General features: G+C 61.8%; 1 protein-coding gene across 1 annotated transcript in view; it reads right to left on the reverse strand.

Moving 5' to 3' along the window:
* The window catches only part of NWD1 (NACHT and WD repeat domain containing 1), a 38,733-nt gene extending 17,313 nt beyond the window's left edge, over nucleotides 1–21,420 (reverse strand). The window contains exons 1-7 of the mRNA XM_062178334.1: nucleotides 21,349–21,420; nucleotides 11,511–11,596; nucleotides 10,809–10,925; nucleotides 8,611–8,908; nucleotides 4,656–5,940; nucleotides 3,006–3,209; nucleotides 2,392–2,551 (exon numbers count right to left, since the gene is read on the reverse strand). Coding sequence (XP_062034318.1) covers nucleotides 2,392–2,551; nucleotides 3,006–3,209; nucleotides 4,656–5,940; nucleotides 8,611–8,908; nucleotides 10,809–10,925; nucleotides 11,511–11,594 — 2,148 coding nt within the window. The 5' untranslated portion in view covers nucleotides 11,595–11,596; nucleotides 21,349–21,420. The remainder of the gene's footprint in view (nucleotides 1–2,391; nucleotides 2,552–3,005; nucleotides 3,210–4,655; nucleotides 5,941–8,610; nucleotides 8,909–10,808; nucleotides 10,926–11,510; nucleotides 11,597–21,348) is intronic.
* Nucleotides 21,421–23,443: the final 2,023 nt, after the last annotated feature.

Consider the following 23,443-nt stretch of genomic DNA (forward strand, 5'->3'; position numbering starts at 1 on the left):
TCCTGGACAGCACAGGGAGACACACAGGCAGAGTTGCATCTCAAGCAGCGGATGGCGAGGGCTGGGGCACGCGAAGGGCTTGGGGAACCCACGGCAAGGCACAGGGGCACCGGGCATTGGGGGAGAAGCAGGAGAGCCTGCAGCATGAGGAGGCCAAGAGTCCCGGCATTCCTGGGCAGGGACCGGCAGGGACAAGGGCCCAGAGGGCATCACTGCCTCTTAGTTTTTTTATTCACTTATCTGAGAGACAGAGAGACAGACAGAAGGTGGCCCGTCCGGCGGTTCACTCTTCAAATGCCCTCAATGGCCAGGGCTGAAGCGAGGAGCCAGGAGCTCCAGCTGGGTCTCCCACGTGATTGGCAGGGACCCAAGGACTTGGGCCATCACCTGCTGCCTCCCAGGCTGTGCAGTAACAAGGAGCCGGAGCTGGGAATCGAACCTGTGTACTCTGATAGGAGTTGCAGCTGTCTCACCTGCTATGCTAAATGCTCATTCCCAGGCTGTAGGTTTGAGGGAGCAGGCAGAGGACCGAGACAGAGGACCTGGGGAGCTATGGGAGGTGTCAGAGGAGAGGCATGGGCAGGTGGACTTGGATAGGAGGCCCTGAGACTGGGAGAGCAGAGAGGGGTCAGACCGGTCCTGGGCGGGGGGATGAGGCTCTGGGCACAGGGACTGGGATATAGAATATGGGTCTGGGGGTTGCTGGGGAGGAGAAGGGGCGGAGCAAAGGAAGAATCATGCTGATCCTGCCTCCCAACCACCCCACCCCCGCCCAGCACCACAGATGAAAAAACAAAGAGCTCACACTGTAACAGAAGAAATCAAAGTGCAGATATCATACAATAGAAGATAGGTGGATGGAAAGACAGAAGATTGACAGATGATGGAGGGGTGGATGGGTAGACGGACGGAGAGATACAGACGATAGGTAGGTAGATGACTGATAGATGGATAGATGATAGGTAATTATATATGGATAGGGCCGGCGCCGTGGCTTAACAGGTTAATCCTCCACCTTGCGGCGCCGGCACACCAGATTCTAGTCCCGGTCAGGGCGCCGGATTCTATCCCGGTTGCCCCTCTTCCAGGCCAGCTCTCTGCTATGGCCCAGGAAGGCAGTGGAGGATGGCCCAAGTGCTTGGGCCCTGCACCGGCATGGGAGACCAGGAGAAGCACCTGGCTCCTGGCTTCAGATCAGCGAGATGCGCCGGCCGTAGCGGCCATTGGAGGGTGAACCAACGGCAAAAAGGAAGACCTTTCTCTCTGTCTCTCTCTCTTACTATCCACTCTGCCTGTCAAAAAAAAATTATATATGGATAGATGATGGATGGACAGATAGACACATGGATGGATGGATAGTAGAGGGACAGAAGACAGAGATTAGATGATAGATAGTGCATGGATGGATGGATAGATGATGGATGGGTAGGTAGATGTTATATACAGATAGTTGATAGATTATTGATAGATGATAGATGGAAAGATACAGAGATGACAGGTGAGATGATGGACAGACAGGTAGATGATTGATAGATGAGATATTGATAGATACGTAGATGGTAGACACATTGATAGATGAGATGGATAGATGACAGGTACATAGGTGATTGGTAAATGATGGATGGATGACAGAAGAGATGGATGGATAGACAGATGATAAGTACACAGACAGATGACTGACAGATGACAATGGATACATAGATGATGGATGGAGAGATATAGAATGATCAATAGATGGATAGCTATGTAGATAGACGACAGGTAGATGATAGATGCATGGACAGATGATTGATAGATGAAATATTGATAGATACATAGATGACTGGCAGAGGACTGATAGATGGCCTGGTTCCTCGGTGTCTGTGGGGGACCGGTCCGGGGACCTCCATCCACACCAGAGCCCTGATGATGAAAAGCCTGCCTGTGTCCAGCCCGGGTGCAGTGTCCTCACCACCCAGCGTCCTCACCGCCCAGCGTCCTCACCGCCCAGCGTCCTCACCACCCAGCGTCCTCACCACCCAGCATCCTCACCGCCCAGCGTCCTCACCACCCAGCGTCCTCACCGCCCAGCGTCCTCACCGCCCAGCGTCCTCACCACCCAGCGTCCTCACCGCCCAGCGTCCTCACCCGTGGCCTCGGGGCGGGAGCGCCCACTGTGGCTGCACGGGCTCAGGATCTCACCCTGGGGTGGGAGGTGGGTCTGATACCCCTGCAGATGCTGTGTGTGCAGGTGCCGGGCGGAGGGAGTCACACTCGCCTCACCTGCCACCCCGACCCCCAGTTACGCCCAGGGTCTGAGAAGCGAGCATGGAGAAGACGGCCCCGCGTGGTGCAGGATGGTGCGGGCGGGGGCGGCAGGTGCACGGGTGTGGAGGCCCTGAGCTTCCTCACCTGGCGGTCCAAGTTCAGGGGCCTCCCCACGAGCGGCAGGGTGATGAGTTTCTTGGTGCCCTGGCTCCAGGCGCCCGAGAAGAAGTCGGCTAGGACGCTGTGCCGCCTGGCTCCCTCCGGCCCTGACAGGTAGCGCTGGCGGATCACCTGGGCTAGCTGTCTGCGGAGAAGGGAGAGCGGCCGATGCGTCCCCCTGCCCCACCCTGGGGCTCCCGGGAGCTCGGACGGAGCCCACGGGATGCCTTGCGGGATCTCTGCCCTGTTGCATCTCTCAGTTAGCTCATCCGTTCCTTAACTCACTCAACACAATGAAAACACATTCATCTATTCAAGAAGTTAAAAACAGGGCCGGTGCTGTGGCTCAATAGCCTAAGCCTCCACCTGCAGCACCAGCATCCTATATGGACACTGGTCGAGTCCCGGCTGCTCCACTTCTGATCCAGCTCCCGGCTAATGCGCCTGGGAAAGCCAGAGAGGATGGCCCGAGTGCTGGGGCCCCTGCAGCCACGTGGGAGACTTGGAAGGAGCTCCTGGCTCCTGTCTCCAGCCTGGCTCAGCCCCGGCCATTGCAGGCATGTACCAAGTCCCAGCCAGACACTGCAACAGGGGCTCACCTGTGGGCGATGGCCAGGAGCGTGCAGCCGTCCCCCGGCTGTCGGGCCAAGCAGTGACCCAGATCCCGCCGCAGCCGCACCCACAGCAGAGGCGGGAAGCGCAGCAGCTCCTTGCTGGGCGGGGTCCACTCCCGGTACACGGCCTGCAGCACCTCATCGTCCAGGGACAGGATGTCCTTGAGCTCCGCCTCCGAGAGACCGTGCCTGGGGGGGCGGGGGGCACTTGGGACCACGTCTGGGTCTTGTGCATTTGAGAGAGGGAGAGAGAGAGAGAGAGAGAGAGAGAGAGAGAGAGAGAGAGAGAGACGCAGCCACCCGCAGAGTGTCCTGCCCGAACATCAGTACTTGGACAGCGCCCGGCCGGTCCCCACACCTGCTCAGGGTCTCCCGCCCCCACAGAGCCATGAACCACCCACCTCCCAAGCTCCGGGGAGCCCAGGCAGGCAGCTGTACTCAAAAGGTTTGCTGAGCTCAGACCCAGAGGGGGGAGTCCTGTGAGCTCTCAACGTCCTCCCCACTGCACGACGGACCACTGAGCCGCCAGCCTGCGACACCCCAGGGGCGGACAGCAGCCACACGGCAGCGGGAGTGAAGTGCCAGGGCGGGCCTGGGGGAGGGGGCGATGCAAGGGGAGGAAACTCAGAAAGCACAACCCCCGCCCCCTGTTCTGCCCCGGGCTCTGCACTGCTGAGCGGCAGCAGGGCCGGCAGGGCACCTCCGTCCATGCCCACAGCTGCACGCCTGCGTTTGGGTTCTGGCTCTGGGTCCTGGCTCCAGCTTCCTGCTCACCCGCACCCCGGCAGGCAGCAGGTGCCAGCTCAAGTCCTTGGGTCCCTGCACCCACATGGGAGACCTCAGCTTCTAGTCTTGGCTCGACCCAGCTGTTGTGTATTGGGGGGTGGGGCAGGGGAACAGCAGATAAAAGATCTCTTTCTCTCTCCTTCTCTCAAATTAATAATTTTTTAAAAAATTGGCCGGCACTGTGGCTCACTAGGCTAATCCTCCGCTTGTGGCGCCGGCACACTGGGTTCTAGTCCCGGTCAAGGCGCCGGATTCTGTCCCGGTTGCCCCTCTTCCAGGCCAGCTCTCTGCTGTGGCCCGGGAAGGCAGTGGAGGATGGCCCACGTGCTTGGGCCCTGCACCCCATGGGAGACCAGGAGAAGCACCTGGCTCCTGGCTTCGGATCAGCGCTGTGCGCCAGCCGCAGCGGCCATTGGGGGGGTGAATCAATGGAATAGGAAGACCTTTCTCTCTGTCTCTCTCTCTCACTGTCCACTCTGCCTGTCAAAAAATCAAGGGTTGGGGGATGTCCCTGTGGCATAGGGGGTGGTGCCACCGCCAGCAATGAAGGCATCCCACATGGGCGCCAGTTCAAGTCCTGGCTGCTCCACTTCCGATCCAGCTTTCTCTGCTATGGCCTGGGGAAGCAGTGGAGGATGGCCCAAGTGCTTGGGCCCCTGCACCTGCATGGGAGACTCGGAGGAAGCTCCTGGCTCCTGACTTCAGCCTGGCCTAGCTCCGGCCATTACAGCCAGCTGGGGAGTGAACCAGCGGATGGAAAACCTCTCTCTGTCTGTCTGTCTCTCTCTGTAATCCTAACTTTCAGACAAAACAAATACATCATAATAAACATAAAAGACAGAGACTGACCGCGAGCACACGATGTAGCCCAGCACGTGGGCCACCAGCAGCCGCCCGTGCGTCTGCTCCAGCCGGGCACAGAGCTGGTGCGTGGCTTCCTCGGGCGTGGCAGCCAGAGGGGCCGGCGTGGTGAAAGACGCCCACTGGCGGGCCTCCTCAAAGGCCAGCCTCAGGCGCCCCGGGTGCCCGCACTCAGGGAGGCTGGCCCAAAGCAGGTCCCTCTGCGGCCGGCTCAGCGTCCTGTTCGCCGTGGCCAGCAGGAGCTCCATCATCTCCCGCCCCTGGTTCCCAGACAGGGGCTGCACCTCCCAGTAGGCGTCTGGGTCACCGAGGGTCTCCCGCAGGCTCTCCAAACAGCCCCCTGGCCCCGAACAGGCCGAGAGGACCAGGTGCACCCTCGGCGGGCACCGGGCCGGCAGCCAGGGCATCTTGCGTGGCCAGCGGCCGGGGTCAAGGTCATCCACAGAATCCAGCAGGAGCACCAGCGACTCGAAGTTTCTGCGGGACACGGTGTGGAGCAGGGTGTGGAAAAACTGGACCACCCTGCAGTGGGCGGCCAGGACCTGGGCCGGGGGCGGCGGCAGCCCGTAGGCCAGGCACACCTGGAAACACAGGCTGGGGAGGAGGCCGCGGGCGTCCCGGCTCAGCGGAGACGTCCCCAGCATTCTCAACACGGTCACCGTCCTGGAGGGCATCAGCCCCGGCGAGGACGAGATCTGCTGGGCCAGCCGGCACATCAGGGCGCTGCTGCCCACGCCCGGGGGCCCCCAGAGCACCAGCGGCGGGTGCGGGCGGCCGTCGTCGTGGCTGAGCCGCCGCCCGAGCTGGGCCAGGAGCTCCCGGCGCCCGCAGAAGGTGCGGGTGAGCTCGGCGCTCTGCCGCAGGTGGTGGCAAATCTCCCGGTAGAGCCAGGCCGAGCCGTGCGCGGCGGGCGCCTCCAGCTCGCGGAGCTGCCGGAGCACCTGGTGGGTGGCCCTGGCCACGAACTGCTCGCTCAGCTGCTGCAGGTAGGGGGCGTGGGCTCGGCTCTTGCGCGTGCCCAGGTCCCGGCTCCAGGGCAGGCGGTGGGATCTGAGCGCGTCGGGGTGCGCCTCGGCGACGCGACCCTTGAGGCTGCCGAGAAGGGCCTGGGCGCCGAGGTCCGGGCAGCCGTCGGGGAGCCGGTCCGCCGTCGGCACGGCGCAGTCTTCCAGCAGGTGCCGCTGCAGGTCCGCGATCTCCCGCACGAACACCGTGGCTCCCTGGGCTCCCGCCGCCGAGCGCAGCAGGCCCAACTCCAGCTCCCACGCCGTGACTGCAGGAGAAGGGAGGGGAGACGCGGTGGGGGGGGGGCTGGGTCCTCAACTTCCTGGGCACCCCCAGGCCACCTGGGGGGGAGCTTGATTCCGCTCAGCTCACACCGCTTCCCAGAGGCCGCCTGGACAGAGCGGGCGTGGGAGCCTTGGAATCTGCATTCCACCAGACTCCAGGGACTGCGGAGGGGACCAGTCCCAGGCCACTGGCTGCTCTGTTATTAGAGAATCCTGGGCTGAGCTTGTTAAGCCTCCATGTAGGATACCAGCATCCCGTAGGGGCACCGGTTCGAGTCCCGGCTGCTCCACTTCTGATCCAGCTCCCTGCTGTGGCCTGGGAAAGCAGTGCGAAGATGGCCCAAGTCCTTGGGCCCCTGCACCTGTGTGGGAGACCCGGATGGAGCTCCTGGCTCCTGGCTTCAGTCTGGTCCAACCCTGACTGTTGCAGGCATTTGGGGAGTGAACCAGCACATGGAAGACCTCTCTCTCTCTCTCTCTCTCTCTCTCTCTCTCTCTCTCCAATAAATAAATAATATTTTAAAGCAAAGACAGTACTCTCAATTGGGAATGCTTCCCTCACATATTGGCTATTGTTTTTGAGATTATTTACTTGAGAGGTAGAGTCAGAGACAGAGAGAGAGAGAGAGAGAGAGAGAGAGAGAGAGAGAGAGAGCGCGCTTCCATCTGCTGTTTCATTCCCAATTGGCCGCAATGGCCAGAGCTGCGCCGATCGGAAGCCAGGAGCCCGGAGCCTCCTCTGGGTCTCCCATGCAGGTGCAGGGACCCAAGGACTTGGGCCATCTTCTACTGCTTTCCCAGGCCACAGCAGAGAGCTGGATTGGAAGTGGAGCAGCTGGGACTCAAACCAGTGCCCATACGGGATGCTGGCACGGCAGGCGGCGGCTTTACCCGCTATGCCACAGCGCTGACCCCTCATTCGTATTTTAAAAGAAGGCTTATTTAGTTGAAAGATACAGTGAGAGAGAGAGAGAGAGAGAGAGAGAGGGATCTTCCACTGGTTCATTCCCAAAAAGGCCACAGTGGCTAGGGCTGAGTCAGGCCAAAAGCCAGGAGCCAGGAGCTCCATCCAGGCCTCTCACGTGGCTGCAGGGACCCGAGTCTGAGCCTCCATCTGCTGCCTCCCAGGCGCCTCAGCAGGCAGCTGGATGGGAAGTGGAGCAGCCGGGACTTGAACTGGTGCTCTGGTGTGGGACGGTCAATGTCCCTGGCTGTGGCGTCACCCCATTCAACATTTAGAGTCCCCAGGGGGCCAACCCTTGCTTCCCGCGGTGCAGATCCTGCAGTGAGCACGGCACAGAAATGTGCGCTGCCTGGTGGACTGCCTAGTGGAGGGGGCGTTCTGTCCGGCTGGATGATGGAAGGACAAGCAGGGCTGTCCTGGGCGCACGGGGTGGGTGGGCATTGCCGGCCGCAGAGAAACCTTTGCTTGGACATGGAGGCAGGAAAGAGCCAAGAATGAACTTGGAGGCCCAGATCCCAGGGAGATGGAGACCAATGCCCCCCCCCCTCTCTTTCTCGATTTATTTATTTGAAAGGTGGAATTAGAGAGAGAGAGAGAGGTCTTCCATCCACTAGTTTTCTCCCCAGATGGCCGCAATGGCTGGGGCTGGACAAGGCTGAAACCAGGAGCACCATCCGGGTCTCCCACGTGGGTGCAGGGGCCCCAGCACTTGGGCCATCAGCCGCTGCCTTCCCAGGCGCCTTAGCAGGGAGCTGGAAGGGAAGTGGAGCAGCCGGGGCTTGAACCAGGGCCTGTATGTGATGCTGGTGTCACAGGCAATGGCTTAACCCCCACCAGGACGCTGGCCCTGAACTCAGGTGCTTCTGAGAATGGGGTTGGCATGGTTACAAGCGGCCAGAGCGGAAATGCTTCTCCTGGCCCGAGGATCTGTGTTACAACGACCCGGCTTTGCTCCCGCAGCCTGACAGCCAACACACAAACCCACGCCCTTGAGTGTGTTCCAATAAAACTTTATTGACAAAAGCAAGCCGTGGGCCGAAACTGGCTGCTGGATGAGACTGCCAAGCCCCGCTCCCAGCACACTTTCCAGAGCCGCAGGCCCACGCCAACCTCTCCTTGGAGGCTGCCGGTTGGAAGCCACAGCTTGCGGGAGTTATTTTCTGCACCTGTGCTGGCTTGTGGGTGGCGCCCAGCTCCCTGCGGCTGAGCGAGCCTGAGTGAGTCACAAACAGGCGTCAGACTCCTCCCCGCTCAGCCGAGGGGCCACGATGCCCACGTCCCACAGTGGGGGCTGGGTTCCAGTCCCAGCTCCCTGCTGTGGCCTGGGAAAGCAGTGGGGGATGGCCCAAGTCCTTGGGCCTCTGCACCTGTATGGGAGACTTGGAAGAAGCTCCTGGCTCCTGGCTTCAGATTGGCACAGCTCCGGCCATTGCAGCCAATTGGGGACTGAGCCAACGGATGGAAGACCTCTCTCTCTCTCTGCCTCTCAAATAAATAAATCAATTTTAAAAAAACACACACAGAACACCTGTTCCTAAGCACCATATTGGTTCCACCAGCACAGCCAAGTGGGCTATGTACCGAAACGCAGGCTATGGCAGGGTTCTTTGGCCATAGGGCACCTGCATGTCTGCAATCAAGGTCAAGTTCATGTGCACCTCCCCCCTCCCAGGAGTCCCCACAACCTCACCTGACCAGTGGTAGCGGTGCCACTGCTCCTTGCTGATTCGGCCCCGCCTCCAGGCCTCCTGGGCTCCCTCGTGCAGGACAGAGGCCAAGGTGGCCTCCTCCGGCCCCGGGGTCTCCTCTGCGCTGGGCGCCTGCAGGACGTAGGAGGCGGGGACCGCGTTCTCGTCCTTTTGGAAGTGGCGAGCTAGCAGCTCCAGCTCCCGCGGCCTGGGGGCCAGCTGGGACCGCAGGGCTTCCCACTCCTTCTCCTCCATGCACTGGGGGATGGGACGGGGGCCGTACTGGTTGCCTAGGAGGGCCTGGCACAGCCGGAGCACAGCGTCAGGTCTGGACTCAGCTCTGTGACCGCGCACGGGAGGCAGCAGTGGCCGGGGACGGTGGCAGTGAGACCTGGACCTGCACATGACCACGCCACCGAGAGCACAGGGCGTCGGACGGCCATCACGCCCCAAACAGCCTACGACCCCCGGCAGCCACTGAGTAACAGCCCGCAAAGCTGTCAGGCCCTGTGTCCCTGTCTGATCCCGCCCCCTGCTGGTGCACCTGGGAAAGCAGAGGGAGATGGCCCGAGTGCTGGGGCCCCTGCACCCAGATCCGGATGGAGCTCCTGGCTCCTGGCTTCAGCTTGGCCCAGCCGTGGCTGTTGCGGGCAGGCATTTGGGGAGTGAACCAGCAGATGGAAGACCCTCTTTTTCTCTCTCTCTCCCTCCTCTCTAACCCCCTCCTCCTGTTGTTCTGACTTTGAAATAAATATATTTTTCCCCCTGATGCTCTGGTTTGCAGAATGGAGAAACTGAAGCCGTTCCCAGCAGGTGCAGCCCTGCGTATGCCAGAATTGCTGGTGGCCCAAGGGACCGGAGCCTAGAAGAGGCAGCCCCTGGGGCGCCGTCCCCAGCCCCCGAGCTGCCTAATGACTTATTTTCCGCAGACGGGGACTTATTTACCGCAGGGAGGGACTTATTTACCACGGAGTGGGACTTAGTACCGCAGACAGGGACTTCTGTACCGCAGAGGGGCCTCCATGGACACCCCCCGCCCAGTGCATCTCGGCTTTTCACGGTCACTCCCCTGCCTCAGAGCCACGGAGGACAGCAAGGCGGTGGCTGCTTGGCCTAGAGGGGTGATGCCTGGTTTAAGAGGGAAACAGGAAGTGGAGGGGTCAGCCATTCTTGGGGCCCTTCTGGAAGGTTCCCCAGGGCTGGGGACTGGGGGAGGCTGCGGGATCCTCTCCCTGCCCGGCGCCTAATGGAAGCCTGGTTGCGCTTTTCGCTGCCATGCCACTCGGGCTGCAAAACCGAAATTCCTCCCGGAGTTCTTCCTCTGCCCTGGCTCCTTGCTTCTTTCTCTTTCACTTCCGGTTCTTTTTTTAATTTCCCTTTCTTGGAAACTCAAGGAAGTGATCACCAGGTTTCTTGGGAAAATGAAGCTGAGAAGACCGGAAATCATGTCAGAGGCTTAGGAGTGGGGGTGCAGAGGCTCACGAACCTCAGAGTGAAAGAGATAGAAGGGGGAGAATCGTGCACCTGCTGGTTCACTCCTCAGAGGGTCACAGCGGCCAGGTCTGGGCTCAGGACGAAGCCAGGAGCTCCCTCCGGGTCTCCCCCACAGGTGCAGGGGCCCAAGTCCTCGGGCACTCCTTCACTGCTTTCCCAGGTACATTAGCAGGGAGCTGGATCGGAAGTGGAGCCGCCGGGACTCGAACCTGCTGCTCATGTACAAGATGCTGGCACCAGAAGTGACAGCTTAACCCATTGTGCCACAATGCCCACCGTCAAATTTAAATGTCCTACAAATTTTTTGAAGTACCCCCCAAAAGGGGAGCACCCTCCCCTACTCCCAGCTCCACTCCAGGAGGGGGTGCAAGGGAGTCCTCAGGGTGGAGCTGCTTGGAGCCTCGTGGGCAAAGCTGTTGCTTTTCCATCCTTTGCCTTCCTGGATCAAGGCCTTGCTCACCTCCTGTTTGACTATTCATGTCTGGACCCCTGCTAGCTTTGTGGGAAAGGCATGTTGTGATCGATTAGCAATGTCTGCCATGGGCAGGCTGCAGGCATAGGTTTGTTAGCAGAAATACCACCCAGTTCTCTCTGCTGACCCATGTGGCTGTGGGCGGGCAGGGGGTGAGGACAGGGCAGGGCAGGGCCCACATCCGGGTGCTGGGAAGAGGCATAAGAGCTGACCCACCCCTCCCAAGAGGCTCACCACGAACGCTGGGCCTGTGGATGTTTGCTGGCATCGGCCGAGCTCCTCCAAGCAGAGGTCGAGGGTCAGGAGAGCCGTGGCCTCTGGGTTGCGGATGCCCCACCGCAGATCAACGGCCTGGAGGCGACAGGCAGGGACTGGTCAGGGGACCGCATGATGGGCGAGTGTCCCTCTGCTCCCGCCCACACAGCATAGCTTTGTCTTGTTGCTCCGGTGTGGTGTCTCCACACATTGTGCAGCCTCGAACCCAGGGCCGGGCAGGTGCCTCCTGGGTGAGGACGTCCTCGTCCCACATCAGGGGGCCCGGGTTCGAGCCCCGGCTCCTGTGCACCCCGGGAGGCGGTGTCATGGCTGTGGGACCTGAGGCTCTGCCACCCACAGCAGTGGGGGGAGGGACCTGGATCGGGACCACCCATCCCCTAGCTTAGGCCTGGCCCCCAAGGCTGCTCCACTTCCCATCCAGCTCTCTGCTGTGGCCTGGGAAGGCAGTAGAAGATGGCCCGAGTCCTTGGGCTCCTACACCTGTGTGGGAGACCCGGAGGGAGCTCCCGGCTCCTGGCTCTGTGTGTCTGTCTCTCTCAAACAAACACTCCAAAACCCGGCATGAATTTCAAGCCGCGATGAGCAATCACAGAACCGAGCCTGGCGCCCCTCTCGGCCCAGGCGCCCCGCGGACCCCCGGCGGGCGGCGCCGACCCTTACCTCGAACACCAGGCCGTGTTTCTGACAGAAGGTCCGCAGCTCCGGGTAGGCGCTGCACTGCAGGAACTCCCTCTCGGCCTCCATGTCTGCAGGCGAGGGCGCAGCGGTCAGGGAGAACCCGGCGCGCACCAGCTCAGCCAGGGGTGCCCCGTACCCCACTTCCTGCGCTATGCGGCATATACCCACGCTGAAGGAGAAATCCTTACACTAAAGGATTAGTCACGGTCTAGTGGACACGCAACAAAACCCAGACAGCCCGCCCATGCAGGGTCGCCTGGTGTTAGCCCTAATAGAAAAATCCCACACCCTGGGCAGGTGCGTAAGATGCCTGAGTCCCCGGTGCTGTGGCTCAGTGGATAAAGCTGCTGCTTGCAGCGTCGGCAGCCCATATGGGCACTGGTTCGAGTCCCGGCTGCTCCACTTCCCATCCAGCTCTCTGCTGTGGCCTGGGAAAGCAGTGGAAGATTGCTTAGATGCTTGGGCTCCTGCACCCATATGGGAGACCCGGATGGAGCTCCAGGCTCCTGGCTTGGCCCTGGCCCAGCCCCAGCGGTTGTAGTCATTTGGGGAGAGAGCCAGTATATGGGCAAGCTCTCTTTCTCTGTCTCCCATTCCTCTGCCTTTTGAATAAATAAAAATAATTTTAAATGTTTAATTAAAATTAAAATTGAATTTACATTGGAACACAGGACACAAAAACAGGGCTTCCAAATTATTTTACAACATGTGATTGTTCACTGTGTTCTTGAGGCTGTTTACAAATATTAACCCCTTTTTACATTTTTTCAGAAGATGTATATATTTGAAGGGCAGAGGGAGAGGGAGAGAAAGAGAATCTTCCATCTGCTGGTTCATTTCCCCAAATGGCTACACCAGGCAGTGCTGGGCCAGGCCGAAGCCAGGAGCCAGGAGCTCCATGCGGGTCTGGGTGGCAGGGGCCCAAGGACTTGGGCCGTCACCTGCTGCTTTGCCAGGTGCATTAGCCGGGAGCTAGGTCGGAAGTGGAGGAGCCAGGACTCTAACCAGTGCTCTGATACGGGATGCCGGTGCGGCATGCTGCAGATTGAATAGCTGGGGCACAATGTTAGCCCCGTTCTTTTGATTTTTAGTTGCTTTAGGGTTGTATTTCTTGAGAGGCAGAGAGAGAGAGAGAGAACGCGCGCTTCCATCCACTGGTTCACTCCCCCATTGCCTGCAACGGCCAGGGCTGGACCCGGTGTTCAGGTCGGGGAAGAAGAGACACAAGTTCAGAGTGGCTCCCTGTCCCCAGTGCCCTTGTGGGTCACCAGCTGACCTGCACTCGCATCTGGGACTCGCAGGGGTCCCTGGGCACCGTGCGCACTGTGGGGGGTGCTGAGCCCCCAGCCCTGCCCTGCCGCTTACCTGACAGCACGGAGCTGATGAAGATGGCCACACCGCTGGGCGGAGGCGCTGGCAGGGGGCCTGGCCGGCCCTGGAGGAGCCGCCGGCGGGTGTGGGGACTGAGCATGCCGGTGCTCACCAGCCAGCCCGCGGGGGCCTGGCGCGGACAGATCTCAGGCGGCTGCCCTGGGTGACCAGCGGGGCGGGGCCCTGTGCCAGTGGAGCACCCTGTCACACGCCCGCCGCTCCCTGCTTCTGGCTTTAATTGAACAGCCAGAGACGAGGGGGACAGATGCGGGACAGTGGCTTCCCAGCCGATGCCCCTCGGCGCAGGCACTGGGGAACTTTCTCTCCAGCGCCATGCCCTGGCAGCTCCGTGGTCGCCATAGCAACCGCGGTTTCCCTGGGCCCCGACGCCCAGGGACCAGTCAGCATCTCCAGCATCTGGGTACCCTGGGGCCTCCATGTAAGCTGAGCCCGGGGCCCAGGTGTGCACGAGGAGGCCGTGGGGGCGCTGGGAGCCACGCGCAGCCCCAGCAGGGCAGGCAAGGGGCATACAGAGGGGGCCAACCCTGCCCCATATAGGGAGGCCAGTCCTCCAGGGGCCAGGTACCATGTGTTCTATTCAAACCCGGGACTTTCAGCCCAAGAGCCATCCTGCCCCCCAACCCCATCCACCCAGGGGACATTTTTTTTTAAAGTCATATACATATAAGCTACAATTTTGTGTGCTTTTTAAAAACAGATTTATTTATTTATTTGAAAGGCAGAGTTACACAGAGAGAGGAGAAGCAGAGAGAGAGGTCTTCCATCCTCTGGTTCGCTCCTCAGATGGCCACAACAGCCAGAGCTGCGCCAATCCAAAGCCAGGAACCAGGAGCTTTCTCTGGGTCTCCTACATGGGTGAGGGGCCCAAGGGATTGGGCCATCTTCTACTGCTTTCCCAGGCCACAGTAGAGAGCTGGATTGGAAGTGGAGCAGCTGGGACTCAAACTGGTGCCCCTATGGGATGCTGGTACTGCAGGCAGCTGCTTAACCTGCGGTGCCATAGTGCTGGCCCCAAAACTGTGAATTTTTTGCATCATGGATTTTGTCTGTATTCATTTTGATCTTTTAAAAACTTCTGGGCCGGCGCTGTGGTGCAGCGGTAAGCCACTGCCCGGGACGTCTGCACCCAGGCTGGGCTGTCTGGGTTTGGGCTGTGGTTCTTCTGCACTGTTCCAGCTCCCTGCAACGCAGACCCTGGGAGCCTGCAGTGGTGGCCAAGGACTGGGTCCCGGCCGCCCACGTTGGAGACACAGGTTAATTTCCAGGCCTCTGGCTTCAGCCTGGCCCAAGCCTGGGCTCCTGCTAGCATCTGGGGAATGGGCTAGTGCTAGAAAAATCTCTCTCTCCAACTCTGATTTTCAAATACATAAATAATTAAAAAAAAAAACCAAAAAACAGTTTTCAAAAGCAGAGAGAGGTCTTCCATCTGCTGGTTCACTCCCCCTGATGGTTGCAACGGCCACTGCTGATTCAGGCTGAAGCCAGGAGCCAGAAGCTCCATCCGGGTCTCCCATGCAGGTGCAGGGGCCCAAGCTCTAGGGCCATCTTCCACTGCTTTCCCAGGCCACAGCAGGGAGCTGGACCGGAAGTGGAGCAGCTGGAGGGGGTGGGGACTCTGCTCCTGACTCCAGCTTCCTGCCAGGGGAGGCAGCAGGTGACGGCTCAGGTAATCCGGCTCCTGTCCCCCCCCCACCCTTTGCGGGAGACCTGGAAGGAGCTCCAGGCTCCTAGCTTTGGCCTGGCCCAGCCCTGACCATTACATTTGAGGACTGAACTAGTGATGGGAGCCCTCTCCCAATCTGCCCATCTCTGCCTTTCAAATTAAAAAAAATTAATAATAAAGAGAGAGTCACCCAGCCCCGAGGTTGTGGAAGTCTGTGTTTCCAGCCCTGGGGTTGTGGCAGTCTGTGTTTCCAGCCCTGAGGTCGTGGCAGTCTGTGTTTCCAGCCCTGAGGTTGTGGCAGTCTGTGTTTCCAGCCCTGGGGTCGTGGCAGTCTGTGTTTCCAGCCCTGAGGTCGTGGCAGTCTGTGTTTCCAGCCCTGAGGTTGTGGCAGTCTGTGTTTCCAGCCCTGAGGTCGTGGCAGTCTGTGTTTCCAGCCCTGAGGTCGTGGCAGTCTGTGTTTCCAGCCCTGAGGTCGTGGCAGTCTGTGTTTCCAGCCCTGAGGTCGTGGCAGTCTGTGTTTCCAGCCCTGAGGTCGTGGCAGTCTGTGTTTCCAGCCCTGAGGTCGTGGCAGTCTGTGTTTCCAGCCCTGAGGTTGTGGCAGTCTGTGTTTCCAGCCCTGAGGTTGTGGCAGTCTGTGTTTCCAGCCCTGAGGTTGTGGCAGTCTGTGTTTCCAGCCCTGAGGTTGTGGCAGTCTGTGTTTCCAGCCCTGAGGTTGTGGCAGTCTGTGTTTCCAGCCCTGGGCAGGTCTGTTGCAATGACTCAGCTCCCGGATGTAGCACCAGGACAATTACAGACAATTACGGGAACAAATGCTGTGGCTGTGTGCCAATAAACTTTTATTTACAAACACAGCTGGGGGGCCACAGCCGACCTGCCCTTGACCTCCTCCTCCATTCTTCCCTTGGGGAATGGTCTGTCTGCCCCAGGGTCACGGGGTGGGGGTGAGCAGCCAGGCCAGGACTCACCAGCACCTGTGGTCGCCCTCACCAGCCCCTGGGGGTTCCTGCACTGGCTGAGCTGGGCCTCTTCCCAGATGCCTCCAGGCAGGTCCCAGGAAGCCGGGTTCTCTCCACCCACGTCTGCGGTGGCTGCTGGCTGGGGGCCCGGGAACTGAATTTACCTAAAGCCTGCTCTGTGCCAGGGACCACGCTCTTCTTACGATTGAACTCTGCTTGTTACCATTTTATGATTATTATTTGAGAGGCGGAAATGCACCCTTCCTGTGTCCTCCACCCGCTGCCTCGTTCTCCAAACGCCAGGCCACAGACGGGAGCCAGGAACCGCACGCGAGTCTCCCCGGTGTGGGCGGCAGGACCCAGGTCCTTGAGCCGGCAGGAAGCGGAGCCAGGCCGGCATCCAGGGCGTGCAGTGTAACCGCTGGGCCAATCGCCTGGCCCGGGGCTGCGTTTTGTGCTAAGCTGTCTCCCCTGGCCCTGGCTGTGGCAGCCATTTGGGAAGTGAACCAGTAGATGGAAGACCTCTGTCTCTTTCTCTGTAACTCTGGGTTTCAAACAGATAAATACATTTTTTTTTAATGTGATGTTTTAGCTACCTGGTGATCTGAGCACAAGTAGTTTTTAATTACTAAATACTTCCAGCAGAAGCCAGGAGCTTCTTCTGGGTCTCCCACGTGGGCGCAGGGGCCCAAAGACTTGGTCCATCTTCCGCTGCTTTCCCAGGTGCGTTAGCTGGGAGCTGGGTCAGAAGTGGAGCAGCCGGGACTAGAACCGACGCCCATGAACCTCCAATTTTATAGCCAGCCTAAGGGATGTCCCTGTAAGGTCTCCGGGAGTGCGGTCACTCAGAGATCTTGTTGGCAAGCACCTCTGGAGGAAGCACCCAGACGAGCTAAGCACCCACAGGGTTCAAGACCAAGGGAACAGCCCCGCCCCTTGGGTCAGCATTGGCTGGGCATCTTTTTCCACCAAGAGGCCCAAGATAATCCACAGCGCCGAGACGGAGAGCAGAGGTCACTGCCAAGATGGAGCACGGAGCAGACCTAGGCAGGAACCGGCAACGTAGCCGAAGAACTGGGCAGAACCGCTAACCACACAGGTGCACTCTGCCAAGCGACTGTTCCTGTTCTGCCCTCGGCTCCTGGCTGGTGTGGAACACCCCATCTGGGGGAGTGGGGCAGGGCTGCTGGGAAGGCTCGGGTGCCCCCCACTTCTGCAGAGAGCGCTGGAGCTCCGCCCAAGCGCCTACCCAGAGACAAGATCCCCCCACCTCCAGCTCACGGGGTGAGGGGGAAGGCCCACCATGGAGGCCGGCTCTGAGCTCGCTCCATCCTCTTGCCCCCATCCCAGGTCAGGTCCCCGTCCCCGCGCGCGTGGGGTACCTGCGAGGGGCGGCGCTCTAGAGCCGCGGGGCTCCGACCCGGGGGCTGCTCCCCTGCTCCCCTGCGCGCTGGCGTGCCGGTTGCCATGGACGCAGGCCGGCCCGCGGGCCCTGCCCACCTGGCAGCCAATCAACAGTGCATGGATGGGCGTGGCTCTGGCGGCCTGGGGCGGGGCTACTAGGGACGGGGCGTTCTGCCATGGCTTGCGCTTAGGGATTTCTTGCTCTGAACCTGGCACCGCCTCTGACCCTCACCTGTTGTACCGAGGAGGGAGGCTCTAAGCTCCTCCCTCTCTCCTTGCACTTTGTAACGCTCAGAATTCGGCGTAGGCGTCGCGAGCCCCAACTCCGAGGGGCGGAGCTGCACGCCCGAGTCCCACAGCGCGAGTGGGAGCAGCACGGGTTAGAACCCCCGACTGCCTGACTCCAAAGTCTGGGCTCCTGCAGACTCCCCGCGCTGATGTGAAAGACCCCGGGCCTGGGCTCCTGCAGACTTCCCGCGCTGATGCGAAAGACCCCAGCCCACCCCAGCCCAGCCCAGCCCGGAGCTGCGGCGCAGGCGAGGCTGCCTGCAGGGCACAGGGGCAGGCTTCACGGAGGCGGTGACAGGAGCTGGTTGTTGGGGTTTGCCAGGCAGCGAAGCCAGAGAGGGGCTGCCAGGGAGAGGGCCCAGCAGGTGCAAAGGCACAGAGGGCTGGGAGCGCGGGGCGAGCCCAGAGAAGGGATGGGGGCAGGCCCGAGAGGACGGGCAGGCACGGGGACCCCCGGGGAACCGCGGCCTGTAGCAGGGGAGGAGCCCCCCTCGGCTGTCAGGGCACTGCTCCAGAGCCTGGGAGCGGAGTGCCCACCCACAGAGAACTGAAGCTGTAGGGCAGCTCCAAGTCCACAGGCAGCAGTGCTTGCCTGGGGCCGAGATGCCGGGAGGGCAGGGGGAGCTCACACACTGGATTTCCCAGGCGGACCCGCAACTCTGCTGCCACACTAAGAACTACTACAAAGAAACTTGATTTTTGTCCACTCTGTCTGCTGTCAATTCTTATTTTGAAGATGTATTTATTTGAGAGGCAGTTACAGAGAGGAGAGGCAGAGAGAGAGGTCTTCCATCTGCTGGTTCACTCCCCAAATGGCCGCGATGGCCGGAGTTGGACTGATCCGAAGCCAGGAGCCAGGAGCTTCCTCTGGGTCTCCCACGTGGGTGCAGGGGCCCAAGGACTTGGGCCATCTTCCACTGCTTTCCCAGGCCACAGCAGAGGGCTGGATCAGAATAGGAGCTGCTGGGACCAGAACCAGCGCCCATATGGGATGCTGGTGCTGCAGGCCAGGGCTTTAACCCACTGCACCACAGCGCCAGCCCCTGTAACTCTTTCATATAAATAAAATTATATATATATATATATATATATTTTAGAAGCAGAATGAAGAACAGAAAAACACGAGTGAAACCGCTGCCTTGGCCAGAAGGCACTTCCACAGGAGACGAGCTCAGATACAAGCCATCCCCACGCCACGCCGGATGCCAGACTCCTGGAGTCAACACAGGGCGTGGCAGCGGGCACGCGGCCTGGTTCAGATGCCATTCCCGGCTCTGGCTCCCGACTCGGGCTTTCTGCTCACGGAGGCCACGGGAAACAGCGGTGACGTCTCAGGTAGCTGGGTGCCCGACACCCACATGGGAGACCTGGAACGCCCTCGTGGCTTCAACATCCGGGCCTGGTCAGCCATCGTGGGCCTTTGGGGAGCAACCCAGGGGACAGGCGCCAGTGTTCTCTGCCTCTCGGGTAATAAATTCAGGGTGCATTTTCCAAGGATTTTGCGAACACCCACTCTGTGTAGACGTTGTATAAAATTTCCCCGTTCGTAGTTTGGGTTTCCTATGCAGGAGGAGGGAGCAGAGCGGAGGGCTGCAGTGGGGTGGGGGTGGGCCCGTTCCCCTTCCTCTCAGCCCCAGCGGGGAAGATGACTGACAAGGCACGGAGAAGTGCACCGACCTCAGCTCCGGCACTCAGGAAGGGGTCTTGTCCACAGTGGCCACTCGAGAGCAGGGTCCTCCTCAGGTCTCCTGACAGGCAGGATGGGGCGTGGGGCTCTTGGACCCTGGTGCTCCCTCCCTGAGCCCCCACCCCGTGCCTCCTCCTGCAGCCTGGACACGGGCCCACAGCCACAGTCAAGGCCAACAAAGACCCCGGGAGCTGGCCGGCGCCGCGGCTCAATAGGCTAATCCTCCTCCTTGCGGCGCCGGCACACTGGGTTCTAGTCCCGGTCGGGGCACCAATTCTGTCCCGGTTGCCCCTCTTCCAGGCCAGCTCTCTACTGTGGCCAGGGAGTGCAGTGGAGGATGGCCCAAGTGCTTGGGCTCTGCACCCCATGGGAGACCAGGATAAGCACCTGGTTCCTGCCATCGGATCAGCGCGGTGCGCCGGTCGCAGCGCACTGGCCTCGGCGGCCATTGGATGGTGAACCAACGGCAAAGGAAGACCTTTCTCTCTGTCTCTCTCTCTCTCACTATCCACTCTGCCTGTAAAAAATTAAAAAAAAAAAAAAAAAAAAAAGACCCCGGGAGCATCTGGAGTCTGTGGCTCCCGCGGGGGGGCCTGGCATCCTCAGAGGTAGGAGAGCAGCTGGCTGAGGTTGGCACCTGCTGGGGGGGGGGCAGGCCAGCCCCTGCCCCTAGGGAGCGGCAGCCTTGGGTTGTCCACTCTGGGGTCTGGGGGCAGCAGTTGGGATCTGGATGTCCCCCTGGAGCTGGTGCATTGTCTGTAACCCCACACCTGCTCCCACCACTAGGGAGTGGGCCAAGTCCCAGGCGCACCAGCTGGGGGACCCCAGACGCTGTCCTCGCCCTGGCACGGGTCTGAGTCACTCCACGCCCCAGCGCGAGGGTCATGTTCATGGGCCCTCTGCTGTGGGCAGTCACCGTGCACAGGGTTGGATGACACCCAGTGCCCGGCGCTCCCAGGGGTCTCTGTCTGACCCCTTCCCACACAGCACCCCACCAGCAGGGCACCCCAAGTCTGCTCTGCTGTGTGGGCGTCTTAGCCTCCGTGTGCTGTCCACCGTCCCGCTCCCCACCCAGCCCAGAGGCTCGAGAAAGCAGCCGCACGTGGGACTCACTCACTGCCCACCCACACTTTAAATGGGGTGTATCCCCGAGCTCACACACGGTGACGCCAAAATCATACAGAATGGCACGAAGGGAGCTGACATGTGGCACCACCTGGGATTCTGGCATCAGTGTCACAGTGCCGATTCACGACCAAACCGCTCCACTTCCGGTCCAGCTCCCTGCTATGGCCTGGGAGAGCAGTGGAGGATGGGCCAGACGCCTGGGCCCCTGCACCCATGGGGGAGGCCTGGATGGAGCTCCTGGCTCCTGGGTTAGGCCTGGCTGCTGCAGCCCTTTGGGGAATGAACCAGCAATAGGAACCTCTCTCTGTTTGTCCCCTGGCCTTTCCTATAAAATTTCCTATTAAAAATTTTAAAGCTACGATCGAAAGCCCGCCTGCAGGCTGTTGGGTGCACACTGAACAATGGAACTCCACGGTTACACTCGCTCCACCCCCAGATGTCTCCAGCCATAACCCAACTATCGGGAAATCTGAGGAAGTCTAAAATCTGGGGCGCCCCGGTCTCCAGCACTCTGGGTACGCGGCACTGCCCGGGATGACCTTGGGGGGGAGACCCCCACCGCGGGCGGCCCAGAACACTGGGCGTCCAGGCAGGGCCGAGTCCTCACAGCTGCTCCCCAGGGGGCCCAGCAGGGAGCTGGACGTGGGGGCGGGGTGGGCACCCAAGCCCAGCCCCTCCCCGTACACTGGGGATCTGATCCGGTTGAAGCTGCGGTGGCAGAGCCAAGGACACGGAGGCCGCCCGCACTTTACTGCGCGGGAACCTTCCAGAAACAAGTGGACTCTCAGGCCATGGGCCCCGGGGGGGGCAGCAGTGTCGGCTCAGGGGGTGGGGGCCCGGATGCGGTTCCCACGGGGCTCATGTACTGTCCGGCCCAGTCCTGGTGCTGTGGGCATTTGGGGCTGGCCCGGCAGGCAGGAGCTCTCGGGCTCAGATAACCAAACGAGCAGATCAGGACAGGATGGCGACCCGCTAGGATGGGCCAGGGCTGCTGCCCTCCCTCAGCGGCGCGGGGTGTGTCTGCCCAACCCCCTCCCGGCTCAGCTCCCACGAGCTGGGAACCCAGGGCCTGGCTCTGATCTCCGCGGCACCCCGCGTCCCCACAACCTCAGAACCCACGCCAGAGCCGGCCAGAGACTGAATGAGCCGACCCCCAAGCCCCTGTGTATGGACGGAGTGCTGTCTGGGCTCGGACGACGGCGACACCTGCTGGCTACTCCCTTACCTGCAGCTGGCCTGGGCCCCTGCAAATGCCCCGCACGCCCCAGCGGACCCCGTGGGCGGGAAGGGTCCCTCGGATACCTTCGGAGCTCCAGGTCCTTCTCCACGGCCAGGCCCCGGAGCTCGCTGAGCAAGGCCAGCGCCTGCGTGGGCTCTGCGCTGCCGACCCCGAGCTCTCCCAGGAGGCGCTGGGCCGTGTTCAGCTCAGGCTGCAGGGCATCTGGAGGGGAGGGGGCCGTCAGCGCCCGAGAGAGGGGCCCAGGCCGCCCGCAGCGCCCTCTGCCCGCGATGACAAGGACGACAGAGACGAAGCGCAGCACCCGGGGCCCCCACGCCGCCCCCCGCCCTGTCCCAGGCCGCCCATGGCCGCGACATTGCTCCTACCTAGCAGGCGCCGGCCGCCGCCCTCCAGGTGGACGGAGCGCACGGGCAGCTCGTGCCGGGTGCCGTCCAGGGCCGTGGCGAGCACCGTGTACCCGTCCCTGAAGCGGCCGGCCGCCGCCTCGAAGGGCCACAGCAGCTCCGTCTGTGCGCGGGAGGGAGGGGCCGTGAGACAGGACATCACCGTCCACACTCCCAGCACCTGGGCTCCCCAGAAGGCGGACCCGGCCAGGCCCCCGGGGGCCTCTGAGGCTGCGCTGGGCGCCCTGGGCGCCCCGGACCTCCCACTCCTGGGCACGGCCCAGGCTGCGCCTGACAAACACGCCTGTGCCTCCGCGGCGCGCTCACGGGGCCACCTCTGCCCTGCCCTGCCGCCCGTGCGGTCTGGGCCCCCATGGCCGTGTGGGTGAGCGACAGGGGCCTGTTCCGAGCCCTGCGTCCCCAGAGCTCACGGAGACGCTGAATCCCCACTTCCTGCCCAGGGCTGGGGGTGGGGCGGGGGCCCTGGGCTAACGCAGACTCCGCGGGGAGGGCTCAGGCCTGGCTCCGCCACTGCGGCCACTTGGGGAGGGAGGGAGTGACCCAGTGGATGGGGGACTCTCTGTCCCTCCCTCTCCGTCTGTAACTCTGCCTCTCAAGTTCATAAATACATCATTAGAAAAAGTGTGGGAAATGCATATTCCAACCAAAGGATACAAGGATTACAAAGTTCTGCAACACAGGTGGGTTTGATTTGTATTTTTGAGAGAGAGAGAGAGAGAGAGAGAGAGAGAGAATCTCCCCTCACTGGTCCCTCCCCAGATGCCCACAGGCTGGAGTTGACTCCCAGGTGGGCGGCAGGGACCCCAGTGCTGGAGCCGGCCTGCTGCCCAAGGATCCAGGCCCAGCAGGGAGCCGGGTCAGGGGCGGGGCCGGGAGTCGACCCTGGGCACTCCTGGCCTTGGCCGAGCGCCGGCTCCCCAAACCTCTCCAGTCCTGTCCCCGGGATCCGAGGAGGGGAGGGGCAGTCGTGTCTGCACACACAGAGGGGGCCCGCCCTGGTCCTCAGCGCCCTGTGCTCCGCGGGGGCGCACCCACTCATGGCCCAGACCCCGTGGGGCCGCAGAGCCCAGCACAGAGCCCCTCCCGCCCGCCGGGGACCCCGCGCCCACAGCTGACCTGGGCGGTGAGCACTCCCGCCAGCTCCCTCTTCCTCTGCGAGACCAGGAGCCTGCGCTGCAGCCCGTGGGCCTCCCGCAGCCGCTCCCGCTCCCGGCCCAGGCACAGCAAATCCCGCTCTGCCTGCTCCTCAAACAAGGCCAGGCCGGTCTCCATCTGAGAGGGGGGCAGGGGCGCGGGCCCGGGTCAGGGGGGCCACCCCCCGCGTCACGCCCGGGCCAGGCCGTGCTCCATCTGAGAGGGGGCAGGGGCGCGGGCCCGGGTCAGGGGGGCCACCCCCCGCGTCACGCCCGGGCCAGGCCGTGCTCCATCTGAGAGGGGGCAGGGGCGCGGGCCCGGGTCGGGGGGCCGCCCCCCCGCGTCACGCCCGGGCCAGGCCGTGCTCCATCTGAGAGGGGGCAGGGGCGCGGGCCCGGGTCAGGGGGAACGCCCCCCACGTCTCGCCCGGGCCAGGTCGCGGTCACCTTGACGGCCAGCAGGGTCAGCAGCAGCGTCTGCGACTCCATCAGCTCCATCTCCTCGCAGAGGTCCTGGGGGGGAGGAGGCCCCTCAGTGGCGATGACGCGGGCCTGCCCCTCCCCTCCAGAGGGACAGGGCAGCAGCAGCTGTCCACCAGGTTCAGAGGGGCCCCGGCCCA

Source organism: Lepus europaeus, chromosome 20, assembly GCF_033115175.1.
Source record: "Lepus europaeus isolate LE1 chromosome 20, mLepTim1.pri, whole genome shotgun sequence".
Taxonomy (NCBI): Eukaryota; Metazoa; Chordata; class Mammalia; order Lagomorpha; family Leporidae; genus Lepus; species Lepus europaeus.